This window comes from Cryptomeria japonica, chromosome 10 (genome assembly GCF_030272615.1).
Source record: "Cryptomeria japonica chromosome 10, Sugi_1.0, whole genome shotgun sequence".
Classification (NCBI taxonomy): Eukaryota; Viridiplantae; Streptophyta; class Pinopsida; order Cupressales; family Cupressaceae; genus Cryptomeria; species Cryptomeria japonica.
In genome coordinates this window covers 699,140,773-699,155,656 of record NC_081414.1, presented here as the reverse complement: position 1 = coordinate 699,155,656, position 14,884 = coordinate 699,140,773, and the positions used below count along the sequence as shown (strand labels likewise).

General features: G+C 37.7%; 1 protein-coding gene across 3 annotated transcripts in view; it reads left to right on the top strand.

Moving 5' to 3' along the window:
- The window catches only part of LOC131040482 (probable protein S-acyltransferase 7), an 83,340-nt gene extending 71,543 nt beyond the window's left edge, over positions 1–11,797 (top strand). For all 3 annotated transcript variants that reach the window (XM_057973420.2, XM_057973421.2, XM_057973422.2), the window contains 2 exons: positions 10,471–10,704; positions 10,847–11,797. In XM_057973420.2, the coding sequence (XP_057829403.2) occupies positions 10,471–10,704; positions 10,847–11,530 (918 nt within the window). In that variant the 3' untranslated portion in view covers positions 11,531–11,797. The remainder of the gene's footprint in view (positions 1–10,470; positions 10,705–10,846) is intronic.
- Positions 11,798–14,884: the final 3,087 nt, after the last annotated feature.

Here is a 14,884-nt window from a genome sequence, read left to right as displayed (position 1 = left end):
AGCAGAGCAGAGTGCGAGGAGCCTCGTGCAGCAGGAGTTAGAGGCAGTCACTACCGAGAGGAGCCTGTTGCAGACTCGGTTGGTTGGTATGACAGCGACAACGGATACCAAAGAGAAGGAGCTGCTGGAAGCCGTGCATATGGTGAAGACGACTTTGGAGAAAGTCTTGGTGGCAGAGTGGGATGTGACGACACATACTTAGCAGGTTTATGAGCTCCGCGCTCGCCTAGCAACCCAGACATCGACATCTCAACCTTCTACTTCAAGGACGCTTCCCCAACCCCCTCCTTAGTTTTTTCTAATGTATATTTTGTATAGGTTGCATTGTCTCCGTTTTTGTTGTTAGTCGCCTAGAGACGACTTTTCTTTTGGGGGGGATGATGTTGGCGGCATTATTGTACACGAAAATAAGACTAGTTAATTATGTGTAATTGTTTTGGTTAGTTGGCAACCGAGGGGTGGTCGTTGCGGTGCGACGGTTGGCGCTTGCACCCCCTCGGTATCTTTATATATTTCGGAATGTAACTTGTAACACACAACTATGAATGGAATAACATCTCTTATACTTGTCTGATATCTATGGCGTTATTATTCTGCATTACATGCTTTATGTTTTAAGTTATTCACCCGAGAGGGCAAACAATTGCTTGCTAGCAATCAGAAAAACCTTTCTATTACTTTACACTTCATCACCATTCTCCTTGAATAGACTCAAGGTATACTTATTTACACTCCTCTCAATTGTGTATGTGTTTGCTCTTCCATCACCACAAAGCCCTTTTCTAAAATTGCCAAGGTCTAACCAACAAAACCTGGCACACATTGATTGGGATAACCTCTGGGCAAAGTTCATCCTTAAATGAAGCAATTTGAAAACTAACTAAACATTGTTTAGTTACCAACACATGATGACTTTATCATTGTGCTACCATTTTCAAATCCAATTCGACAATCTCATTGAAATTAGGTTTGACTACAGCTATCAATGAAAACTTTGCAGCACTTATCCTGATTTTCAGATAGTCCTGAGAATCTTTCCCTTTGCAATGGCTCATTGTCCTTATTTGCTCCTAGCAAGTCTCAATAGTATTCTCTTCATATGAGACCCTCTCTCTACTCCATTTTTTAGTGTGTCTGGGTATGCAACTGATTCTTTGTCAACTTGTACAACATGAGTGCTGGCCTCATTCTTCCACTTACCATCATTCTATGCTTTTGGATACTTATAGACTCTATATGAAGAACTGGACCACATTTGGAACCTGCACTAGATAGAATATTCCCCTTCCTCTACCATGCTGTTCTCTTACTCTCATAGGATAAAATTTTCTTCTTGATTACTGACTATGACATTTGAAATATGCTAGCTTCTTCCTCGTGGCACTTTTGTTCTCTTCTAGTGTTTAGCAGATCTCTTGCTGTACCTTGTTGTCTTTGGGACAACTTACCCCAAGATTTCAGTGCAAATTGATAACCTTCCTCTATAGAAGACAATCTTACCATGCTCGATTCATCCTCAATGTTCATCCTCAGACCATTGATGTACTTGGCCACCTTTGCTTGGTCTACTTTATTATGACCAAATCCAATGGTTATTTTATTGAACTCATCAGTGTAATCCTTGACATTGAGCTCTCTTTGTCCTAAATTCTTCAATTTCTTTTGCAAACCAGTTGGCAATCAGTTGGTAGGAATTTTCCCTTCAACTTAACAACCATTCTATTCCACTTATGATTTTTTTTTCCTTTTCTATTTCTCTCAGTTTGGACTTACTTCCAGCATAGGGTTTCTTTTGTCTTGGTCTGAGCCATCTTTAACCTCTTGGGATCATTGATATCATCAAATTCAAAATACTCTATTTTTGTAAGTCTTCTTATTTCTTAGGATTTGGGGATTCTGAAAAGCCTGGAATTTTCATCTTCATTCCTCTTTGAGTTCTTGAGATATCTCTAATGAGCCTATCTTCACCTTCCTTGAACTATTGCTCATTGGCTTTCTCTTGTTCTTCTTCCTTTTCTCTTGGCTCTTCTTCAGCATCTTTCACATCTTCTGTTGTTATAAAACCTCTCTGTTTGTCTTTTTCAACAAAATCCAACCTGGTTTTCTTATTTCTTAGCAAAATTACAACCTCATAAGCCCTCTTACCATGTTGGCAGCTAGTGCTCCATATCTGCCTGCCATTCTTCTGGGAGGCAGCTTAAATCTCTTGGACAACTAGAATCTACTACTGCAATTTCCTTGGTTGCAAACCTACCCAGGCAATGGCCACACTTTTCAACTGGATTCAAACCAACTCTATCAATTGATTCCGCTGAGGTGAGGGCTTTCCAATGAAGGAACGCCTTCTTGTTGTAGTAGTATCAAATTCCACATACCACAATGTGGTATAGATTGAAAATACTTAACTTTAATTCATCATTTGGGCTGAATTTGCCTTTTGAGATATCAAGATGTTTGAAGACCTCTTACGAAATAGGCCAATTGAATATGGAGACGTAGCTTGCAAGCTTTTCCCTTATTCTTTAGGAGAAGAAGCACATTATTAGTTCATCCACTTGTCCACAGGCTCCATTGACTCATGGAACGGAATGAAACACACATTCTTCGGAAAATTTGGCATTCCAATCAACCCTTACAGAGTTGCAATATGATGTCAAGCTTGAAGTCATTAGCATCCAACGTTGCAGCACAAGTAGCAAAAGTTATTTGCCATTCCAATTCTTGTTTTCTAAAATTTTCCATGAATGAAGAAACACTGCTCAAAAGAGTTGCCGAAAAGCTTGTAGCTGGAAAGAAATTGCATTTCACTTTACTTTTCAAATCATCAACACTCAAACCATTCTCATCAATTGTCTCTTGCCCATACACTTCTTTGATTGACACAAGGAGCTGATCGTAAATCCCCTTAAGCATCTCTTCCATTATGATACAATCCTCTTTCACTCTTTCAAGATTCTCCTTCTTAGCTACCAAGGCACAATACCATCAACCAAAGTCATAAACTGCCTCTGCCTCCATTTCCCCTCTATCTACCAAAGTTTGCCTAGGAATCTCTTTCAATGCTTGCAAACGTGGGATAGTCTTATCTTGAATAGCTTGGAAGTCTTCCCACAATTCTATTGTGTTATGAATCTGACACAAGAATGATGTGACTATATCATATGTTTGCACAAACTCTCTAGTAAACACATTTGCTTGATCAAATTTACCTTCAATCCACCCTTTGGTTGTTTGAACTATCACCCTTGTCTCCTCAGTGCCTTCAACTACGTCCTTTGAAAGTACTTTAGGAGGGACAAATGTCTCACCTTCTTGTCGGAGTGGCTTTGCCAAGCATTGTATAGAATCCACTAACTGTTTGTTTTCTTTCTTCAATTGTCTTTTCTTTTCAGCATCCATCCTCAATTTCTCTTCCATGTTAAAGACTGAAGCTCGTAGATCATCAACTACTTGACTCTTAGTTATAGGACCTAGATCTCTCTTATATAGAAATCTTCAGTTGTGATCTTCTCTCTTGGTTTATCAACTTTTGGAGTTGCCACTTGCATTGCTCGGACATAGGAAGCTTCATTTACAATTTCAGAATATTTCTTAGGTTTCCTCTTTTCTTTAGTTTGGTTCACCCGAGCTAGTAAAGAATCCAAATCCTTCACCTCATCAATCACCGTTATAGGCTTCCTCTTCATTCTCTCCCTTAGCCATTCAGGTACTTGACTTAACTGCTCATCATCTTCTTCCAACTCAGCTTGCTGTTGATTTCCTCTTGGGGCTAAGGTTGTATCTTCATGGAACTCTTCCTCATGAGCATCTGTGTTCATCCCTAGCATCTCTCCAACAGTATTTGCTTGCTGATTGTGTGGAGGATCTTCATTTTGAGGAGGTGATTTGACTTCCACATCATTTTGCTGAATAGTTTCATTTGATTCATTTACACTCCTATCTTGCGAATTTGGAGTAATTCCATCTCCTTCCTGGGATTCATACCTTGCCTTTGAAGCTTTATTCATATCCACAAAGAGATCTACTTCTCTCATGGAAGAGGTGCTAGTAGTGGACTGAGTAGTTGTTGACTTATGTCTCTTTTTCTGCACTGGTTCCTCACATACTCCTTTCTTTTTCTTTCCTTGAGATTGTGAACTCTCGAGAACATCTCTATGTCTGCCATGACTCTCTTCTTGTGTATTTACTTCATTTTTGTGATTTCATCTTCCGATTCCTCGGAATATTCATATTTTGAAGATGATGATTCTCTTTTGTCCATCAATTCATAGGTTAAAGAGATGTGTTTCTCTCTTAATTTGTCAACTTGCTGAAGTATCCATCTCTTAGTATTTTCTGTCATTGGCTAATCAATTATCTCAGATTGAGTAATCTCAGAAATGGACCAATCTAATGAAGGAATAGGTCTACCTTTCTCCTTGTCAAAATGCTATATTATAACCCTATCATCCTCTTCAAGCTGATCAGGCACACACAATACTCTCATAAGTCTGATCAATTCAAGTGACAGCCTTGAATGCATTCTCTTTCTTATCTCATAGTCATCCTTTGCATTGGTCCAATGATCTTCAATGCGCATGAGATGATGGAATTTCTTTCCTTCTACTGTATTGATGTTGTGGTAAGGATTGAAGTTGCTTCTGGCAGTGTGTGTATTGAGATTATAATATTGCAACTTCTCTTCAGATCCTTGTGTTGCTTGCAAGGTAGAGCATGTCTCAATGGACTTCCCTATCATGATGGGAAAAGTCATTCTTGCCTTCTTTTTCTTCTGAATCTTACCATACTACAGCAATTGCCTTGATAACTCTAGTAGCACCATCCTATTTGTAGGATACCTTGGAAGACCGTATACAAATGATGAGAATCCTTGTATCCTTACTAAGTGAATTTAGGGAATTGAATGTACCACGAAGTTACGAACCATACTTTTTGATCAAATTCATAGCCCCCTTAGACAACCTCATGTGAATACCTCCTAGCAACATTCTCACGATGTGCATCATGAAGGCATCATTCACTCTCATGTAGTGAGCAATGTTATGCAAGTGTAGTTGAGGATAGGCTTCAGATGCTAACATTTGCCCTTCAGCAGGTCCAACTGGTGCCCTACAAGTTAGCCCTTTGTATTTGCAATATCTAGCTAGGATATAGACCACATATTAGCTCATATAAAAAGTCTTTGTATGCTCTATATCACTCAACTGTTCATTCAAGTTGTTACTCAATAACTTAGCCCAATTGATGATCTTGGCTCCCTTTGCAACCTCTTCAATGTAGTACCACATCCAATGTTCATACAAAGAAGCTTGGGGTGATCCCATGACTCGGTTCAGCATCATGACTAACTCTCCAAATCCTTCCTCTTAAGTCAGATTTGAGAAGCTTCTTTGGTAACCTCTTATGATGATGTCTAGACTCTTTGATCCACTCATTGTTGATAATCATAGCACATTTTTCAGGCTTGCTTTCATATAATGCTAAGGGATCCTTCTTCCTCTTGTAAACCATGGAATCATATATAGGAAGATCAAATACTTCTGCCAATGCTCCCTTTGGGAAGTAAACCAACACTTTACCATCGGGTGCCACAATTTGCCTTTTTTCTGAGTTGTAATGCTTGGCACATTCTACAATCCACTCGCTACATTGAACTGCAGGGGGAAAGCCAGCAATATGAGAGATACCGTTCCTTGTCAACTTTCTTGCCATCTTGGAAGTATTGTACTTTCCCTTCCCAAACACCCGGTCTCGAAAGTCATTGATGTCGATATGACCCAGGTTGGTGTCACCAACTTTTCGCCATTTGGAGGAAATCTTGGATTCAAAGAGCACTCTAAATTCATCCTTCATTTGCACTGCCTTTGGTTACCACCAGTCCTTGCTCCTGACATCTATCTGCAAGACAAGTTACTTTGTATTACAAAATTGATATTGCTTAGGTTTTTTGATGGTTAGATGACGAGACAAGTCATCTTGCAAACCACCTATGCCTTAAGTTTTAGTTGAATTACAATGAGATTGATGCAAGGAATATGAACAGAACAAGCCCTAATAACCTTTATGATACGAAATCTGAAAATTGCCACAAGGAAACCCTAGCTTGATCCTAGATCATGACAGCATTTTCAACTTTCTACATAACATACCTTGATCAAGATAAAAAACTAAAATTTGCTTTGAAAATCAGATTGCAAACTGGAAATCAGTCTGATACGAAGAGATTGCAGTGCTTAGACTACTGAATTAGACCTAAAGATGATAAAAATAACTCAGACCTTTGATCTTATAGCAAAATTTCAACCCTAGGGTTTCTTGAGATTCGTAGTAAATGATAAACTTGCCTTAAAATCAGATCTGCAAATGAAATTTTGACAATTGTATATGGTCCGATTTTAATCAGGCTTGTCTTTAGGACTGCTACAGGTCTGGTGTTAGTTAGAATTTGCTTCAATGCTGCCCTCAAATGCTTGATTAAATCATCCTCCTTGCTTAGGTGAACCTGGAATAATCTCCCTTTGATGCTATCTTCTGTGCGAGTTTGGAAGAGCAGATCAATTTGATTTGAATTTGTGTTTGAAATGATGCTCCTTGCTATTGTTATATATGCTTCTCTGCAAGGATCGCACCCTTTCATCTTCTCTACACAACTGACTTGATTTAGAGAAGCAAATCATTTCACCTTCATATCCCAGCTGACTTGGTAACTTATTAGGCGTTTTTTCTCAATATGGCCAACTTAGCAAATTAAACAAATTGCTTCACATCTGAACACCTTTGCTTGGGTGCATTTCTTGCATTCATTTGCACAAAGGAAGGCGCTAAATTGGTGTTTGTTTGTATAATCCTTGCTAAGGCGCATTCTTGATACCCGTTTGCACGAGCAAGGGCGCAATTCTTACCCTCATTTGCACAACCTTGGGCAAGTTTTGCCCATGCATTTGCACATCCTAGTCTCTTGAGCGCGTTTTATATGTTTGTTTGCACAACTTCTTCAAAAGGGGCGGGGGGGCATTTTCACCATGCCTTTGCACAACCTTGTTGCTAGGGCGGAATTTTCACATCCAATTGCACAAAAACCCGAGGACGCATTCTTTATGGTTGTTTGCACAAGTTTGTTGCTAAGGGTCAGGACCACGACTAAGTCAATTTTTTCTTTTGCACCCTCATTCTTCATTCTTGACCTCTTACTAGTGTTGTCTTAAGGTGTCTTGGAATTCTTGCTTCTCTAGCATGGGCACATTTCTAGGGTACATTCCCACAAATTGCTCATGTTGAGCAAGCCATCATCAAGACCACAACCTAGGCAAAAGCTTGACTTAGTCAAAAATTTCCTTTTCATGCTTTCATGAGTTCATCGCCTCCTTTCTTCATTATTTGGATGTATTTCATTATTGTGATTCTTGACAACCATGACTCAATCCTGAGCTATGCTATCCTAAAACCCTAGGACCTATTCATGCTTGCAATTGAGATTCAGGTGACCTGATCACCTCCTAAGGTCAAACTTCATAATTGGAGCTTAAAATTGATTGCTAGCCATCTTAACCGTATGAAACCAACGCGACTAGAAAGCAAAAGAGGGGGGTCCCCATTTGCAATGGGGTGATGTGTGAAAAGGTCACAACAAAAAGTACATTGCAAACAGCTCAACTCAATCATCAAACAAGCAAAGAAGTGAGATTTTTAGTTCAGTTATTTCATTGAACACTTAGATGAAATCTCACATTAAATCTCTTTGCTTAAAAGTTTCATCTTGGATTTGATTGGTTCTCCCTCAGGAGAAAACTTAGATAAAAAATGGTCTCTGCTTCTCTTGAATCTTTGCCAAACTTCATAATGTTCACAGTGCCAAATTTACTCTGTTTTGATTCTTATGGTCTGTATGAAAATAAGAGGATCTGATCTTTTGCTTCTCTGAGTTTCTACACTTTTACCTTGGTGTCACAGACCTGACCACATCCTCTGTTTGCTCCAGAATGCTCCCCACTGTCCTAGCTTTCATGCCATTTTCTCTAAAAATGTTTCTTTTTGGTTATCAGCTGAGGTTTTGGCATTTGGTTTTCCTTTTTGAATGTCCCCAGAACACTTTTAATGCCCTCTTTTGATGGTTATGATTTTTCCTTTATTTTCTCCATGACATCTTTCTAAAACAGTTCCAAAGGCATACAAGAAGGTTCACAAAGACATGAAAATATATTTTATGATGTGCAGCCCCAAATTTGTTCATTATATTGTCTTTTTTGTGTCTATGGACTCGCAATAAATCTCAGCAACCTTCCCACTTTATCTGTCACGTTTGTCTCTAACTATCTATCCCCAACAAGGCAGAATAAGTAATAACATGTCTTTCAAGATTGAAATGTCTTCCACTTGTCTGAAATGGATAGCTGTTTGAAATTTGATGGTGGCTTCATTGATCAAACATAAAACCCACAAAGAATATGCTTTTACTTTATGTTGAAACTATAATAATTTTTTCATAATGTTTCCTTGTTAGAAAAATGTACAAGGCGGTTAGCTTGGTTATTGTTGTTGAGTAATTGTTTCACTAGAGATGATTTAGCTTGATTTAACCATGTATTAATCCTCTTAGGCCAGCAATTCCCAAGTGTTTTCCGACAAACCAAAGACCTTTTGAATTGACAAACCTAACAAGAAAGATTTACTACATTGCCCTGAAGATTGCCACTGTTGCCAATGAGGCTCCTGCATCACCTCAGACTATTTCCTAACAAATTACAACATATTCAAGAGTATATTCTCTTAGGATGCACTGCATTCGAAACTCCTCAAATGCTACAATTATAGCATTATTTAAAAATGTTACAGGACTGGAGAAATGGATACATTTGAAATACTAAGACGTGCTCTCTCCATGGATCAAAATGTTTATTAAGATTTCTCTCCAGAATAATATAATACAGACTTAGTTTCAGGCCTCTTGACATCTGCTCATCTCCTACTACCAAGAAAATAGCAAACTAAGCAAATAGAATGACACTGACACATACACTCCAATTGGTGTGGAAATGGATGTCGATTTTCTTGTAATATCCTATTTATCTTAAAATCTTTTTTTGGGCTGTTCGTGCTCATATTTAGGTAATAATTTATTTTTGTGGGTTGTTCATGCTCATATTTGGCTTATAATTTGTTTTCCTGGGCTGTCCATGCTCTCACAGAGCATCTTTTTATTTGATATCTTTTGGCATTGATCATTTGGCATGTCAATTTGTGATATGCGAACCTACCAGGTACTTTGATTGATATTTTCAGGCAGTAGCATCTCACAGGCTGCATCCCAAAGGATGTAGTCTCTTTGAGAGAGAGGTAGACCTTTGGGACTTACAATGCATCACAGGAAATTGTAATCGCATAGGACACCGCATGGGTGGCACTTGGAAGAGTATTTCAGAGTATTCCTCACAACTCTTGTTAAGAGAACACTGAGCTACAAAAATATAATCTATTTCTTTTCAATAAAAGGGACAGTATCATATTTGTGTGCTGCATGAAGAAGAGTATTTTCTTATCATAGTATGGATTTTATTTTATTAGTTCTGCACTGCTCATTTAAGATAAGGAAGATCTAATTATTTAAAATATGAAAGAATTATTGTTGTCATTCATCTTGCCTTATGATGCCAATAATAAATAAACAGAAAATTGTTCATCTTGAATATTGTAAATCAGAACGGCATTAATATTTCATCACCATCTTTGTGCTGGCTATGAATACTGATTTTTAGACTTTCTCTTGATATATTATTTTGCTGCAAGAATCTTTTTTTGCATTGCTTTTTGAATGCCATTGTTAGTTTTTAAAAAAATACAAAATTACGATAAGGTTATTTAAAATTGGCAATAATTTGGCTACAAAATGATGAGTGGAAGAATGCATTATTGTGAATAGTCAATACCACATGGCAACTGTCAAGTTCATCATCCACCAGTAGCTATTTAATAATTTTGATTCACTCAGTATTCAATACGTACAAAGACAAATAAAACCCAACTGCCGCTCAGACAACAGAGATGCTTCTCTTATTGGTTGCCTATTAAACACAGAGTACTAATTAATCTGCTTTCTTCATACTATTTTCAATGTTGCTTCTAGACGGCTGCTTATATAGGTCCAGGGGATCCCAACAGAACTCGATGCTTCATATGGGCACACCTTGATGATATTATACATGCTTTGTACTTTCAATATACAACATGGTATCATCTGGAATTATCTTTTTAATGATTCGTTAACTCCTTTTCCCTTATGACATTTTTTCAAAAAAGTGTCCCTTCCCAACCATAATATTTTAATATATAATGAAGCTCTGTGACATGGAATAAGTTATTACACAAGGCCCTTTAATATGCAATTTGGATTTGCGTGATGATAAGTGATACTGCAATATTTACATTTCCTCAATTTCAAGAATGCTGACATATTTGCTTTTGGTTTTCATGCAGCGCAACTACCGGTTCTTCTTTATGTTTGTTCTCTCGTCCACACTGCTGTGTATTTATGTCTTTGTCTTCTGCTTGGCTGACATTATTGAATTCAAGCGAAACCAGAAGATTAACAATCTTCTTACTAAGGGAGGAAGAATTGCATCACTTGTGCTCGTGGTTTATACATTTGTTGCATTTTGGTTTGTTGGTGGGCTTGCTGCATTTCACGTTTACCTGATTTGTACAAACCAGGTGATTCTTATGCCGGTGCAGTCTTAAAAGTTTCAAATATTGAGGTTTACATTGACTAATAGAATGCCTGTTTTATTCTCAATATTCAATTTGTTTCGATGCTGTACAACTGACATTGGGATTTGATATGCTGGGATTGCAGACCACATACGAGAACTTCCGTTCTAGGTATGAAAGTAAAGTGAATCCCTACAATCGAGGAGTTTTATCTAACATCAAAGAAGTTTTCTTCACAAATATCCCTCCTTCAAGAAACAATTTTCGTGAAAAGGTGCAACCTGATTCTCCGAGGCAAGGTATTTCTGATTCCAATGTTTACAGCAATATTATGACTCCAAACACAGGCAGAGGCATTGATTTAGAAAGAGGTGGTATGAATACATCGCCAGCTGTTGGCACTGAAGCATCAGAGGATCTTCAAGGACATAATAGCAATGCCGAGAGCCTTGGTTTGGGGAGCAATGATGATTATGGAAATACCCTTGCTCATGTTTTTGGCAACAAATTCTTAGCTAGCTTGAGGCAAATCAATTCGGCAAAATTTCCTTCTCCAGAGAATGATTTTCATGAAAAGGTGCAAAGCGACTCTGCAGATTATGGTGTTCCTGATTCCAAAGGTTGCGGAACTATTGTGAGTCCGAACAGAAGTGAAGGAGGCATTAATTTAGAAATAGATACTGTCTCTAATTTGCCAGCCATTTGCACTGAACCATCAGAGGATTCACGAGGAGATAACAATACTGAAAACGGTGACACCCATTCTGTGCATAATGTAGCAGAAAGAAGTCGAGCTGATAGTAAAGGTAGCACTCCAGAAAACCAATGACTGAAATTTGGCATTAGTCTAGGTGCTTGAACCCTGCTTTTTAGCCACGATTGTTTCCAACAATATAATATATTTTCAATGCAGATTTACCATACACCTTTAGAATCCCGCTTATTCATTCTTGATTAATGGCTGTTGGAGAGGGTCATTATATGATTCAACTTCTTGCATTGTAAGCATCATATGCTGAGATGAAACGAAAATGTATTTTAAAATTCGATTTTACATAACTGGTCACCTCAAAAGTGCATGGTGGTTGTTTTGTTTTGTGTATCATATCGAGTGAGAGTCAAGATCAGGATGGCTTGGATAGTACTGTGAATAGGCTGTATGAAGGCAGTGTATGCTGACATGAAACCCAAAGGACCATATTTCTTTCCAAAGAGATCATGCCATAATTTCTGGAGTTGAACTGAAAAGTAGAGTCTTCCACCTCATACAAAGACCTCATTGCCCCGGAATACGATATTAAAAAGAATGCTTAAGTTGGATTATTTTATTTAACATTTGATCAATAATGAATGTCCAATCAAATAAGAAGTTGCAATGTAAAACAATTAGGTCTGGCATTTTCACACATCTATTTAGAAAACGTCCACAGGTATCAATCTGGAATTATTTTATTTATTTATTTAATTTTATTTTACAATTGTTTAGTATTTATTTTATTTTATTTATATTGATTTCTTTGTTTTATGTTTTATTTGAGAGCTATTTTATTATTATTAGTTCGTGTCAAGGCAATTGCATTCATGTAGTTTATTTTATATTTTACATATCTATAAAAATATTATTTTTCTTTATTTCTACTGGTTCATATTGAAAATAGTGGGTAGAAAATTTAATTTTCTTTGCTAATTAATAATAATAGATTTTCAACTTCGAATCTTTTTTAAAGATTGCAAAATCATTTTATGCTTTCTTCCCTTAAAAAGTTGGCTCAACTGGTTGAATTGAATATTTTCCAATTTTAATCAAGAAAATCGATTTTTTCAAAAGAATATATTTTTTTTATTGGAATAAGCAACTAAAAAAATTATAGAGTAGCAGATTACAAAATTCAACTCAGCTGACTTGAAGACAACAAATAACAGAGAAATTGCATCACCAGCATTGAAGTAGCAGCAAAATCAGAGAAAGGCAGTGCTGGAAAAACTACAGTGAAAGATGACAGATGCAGAAGACATGGAGCAACACTGCAATATCAACCACAATACATAACCCATGACTAGCAGATTACAAAATTCAACTCAGCTGACTTGAAGATAGCAAATAACAGAGAATTTGCATCACCAGCATTGAAGTAGCAGCAAAATTAGACAAAGGCAATGCTGGAAAAACTATAGTGAACGATGACAGATGCAGAAGACATGGAGCAACACTGCAATATCAACCACAATACATAACCCATGCTGATCACATGGTCTAAGAATGCAGCCTAAGAGACAACTTTATCCTTGCTGTAGAGAAACAACTTCTGGAGTTGATTGGAGCAGAAAAGAGGGCAGCAACATGTAAAAGTATGACAAAAGAATGACAACACAACCAAATCTCCTATGGAAAGAGAATATGTGCCAGTCAATTGAGAAGCCCATCTTGTTGTGTCTTTTCGTCACTTGCTGAAGAAACAAAATGAGAAGAACCTGCTATGAAATGCTTCAAAGTTGTTGTCACTCTCTCATGTAGCTAGGCCTGGAGATTTTTGGCTTGCAGATGAGTTGCAACATCATGAAAATAAGATACTAGCCAAGTCAACAGAGGTTGCAGATTGGAACATATAGTGAAAATTTCAATTTCCAATGGGAGAAAAGAGCGAGACAAAGCAGCCTGACAACGAAACATCCAAATATTTTTAATGATGATAAGCTTGCATGAGTTGGAAATCATCTTGTGGGCTTGAGCGGATCCAAGAAGAGCAACTTTCCATGACCAATTGAAATGGAAGAGAGCAGGTATGCTGATCTTAAGGGAGTTCCATATCACCCTCACATGAGAACAAAGCCAAAAAAAATGCTTAAGTGATTCTTCTTTACCACAAAAGGGGCAACATGGGAGCGGAAAGAGGAATTTAAGACGAGATCCCACTGGAAGTTTCCCATGAAGGAGTTTCCAAGTAGTGAGTTGTGATTGAGCATCACCTTTGGTTTTCCAAATTTGAAGACTTAGTTTGTTCCAATGAGCACGGTTTCAGTTACACTTCCAAAGAGTGTTAAGACTGTGAGAGAGGGACACATTAGGCACTAACTACTTATAGAGAACTTTAGGGAAAAAAGATCTAATGCTGCTGCCATTAGGCCACCTCCAATTTTTTCAAAAGAATATTAAAATAATGAGTTTTAATTGTTTAGAAAATATTAATGAATTTCTTTGTATTTTTTCATTCTTTATAATAGTTTGGTGTATATATAATCAGTAAATTCATGTTTTATGTTGAGTTTTGAATTTAAATTTATCAATATACATAAAATCAGTATATTGAATTCTATATGTAATTTTGATTGGGAATCTTGAGCGATGTTGTCTCTCCCGTGCCCTTCTATTATGGTTTTAAAAACTTCGAGGGCTTGCTCTGATGGCCTCCACCCACTGCGAAATGGAGGTAAAGGTTTTTAAGGTCAACATTCTTGTGGCGTCGGTAATTATAGCTATGCTTATGTGGTTAGTGGCAAAAGTCTTAGGGGTGTAGTGCAAGGTGGGGGTGGAGTACATCCCTCTCTCTCAGGCTACGACGAAAAGGTTAAGAGGAAGGGATCTTTGAACTTCCTCTTCAATACAGATCAACATGTGATGAGATTTGTCAGTTTTGAGCTCGATGAGTGTATTCTCTCTTGGATAGTTGAGGGACGGAGAAGGCATGGAGAGAATTTGTGTATGAAGCATTTGGGTGGTGTTCATAGGAGACATTTAGCCTGTCCTCATCCTAGCAACAAGGTTGTATCCCGTGTGGGAGGAATGGGTTGTAATGGTGAAAGGCTCGACTCCTATAATAATGGTGATAGTGAGGACAGGGATGAGGATAGGAGTTTACGATGGGTGGAGCCGCTAGTTGACACACCAACTGTTTACCTTAGTGAAGAGATGGAAAGAGAAATGAGAGAGAAGGAAAAACATTTCACGAATTTAGGCTTGATTGGAAGATTCAAGGGCTTCTGGCCAAGCCTTGGTGCATTGCATGATTGGATTTCAGAGGTATGGAGCCAGATTTTGGAAGGGGATGTGCAAATTTTTCCAGGGGTTCAAGGTTTTTTTGTGGTAGTTTTTGACACTGAACAAGACAAGAGGGTCTTGTGTGCTTTTCAGTGGAGCTGGGAGGATAGGTATATGTTATTGCTGAAGCCATGGTATCCTGCCTTT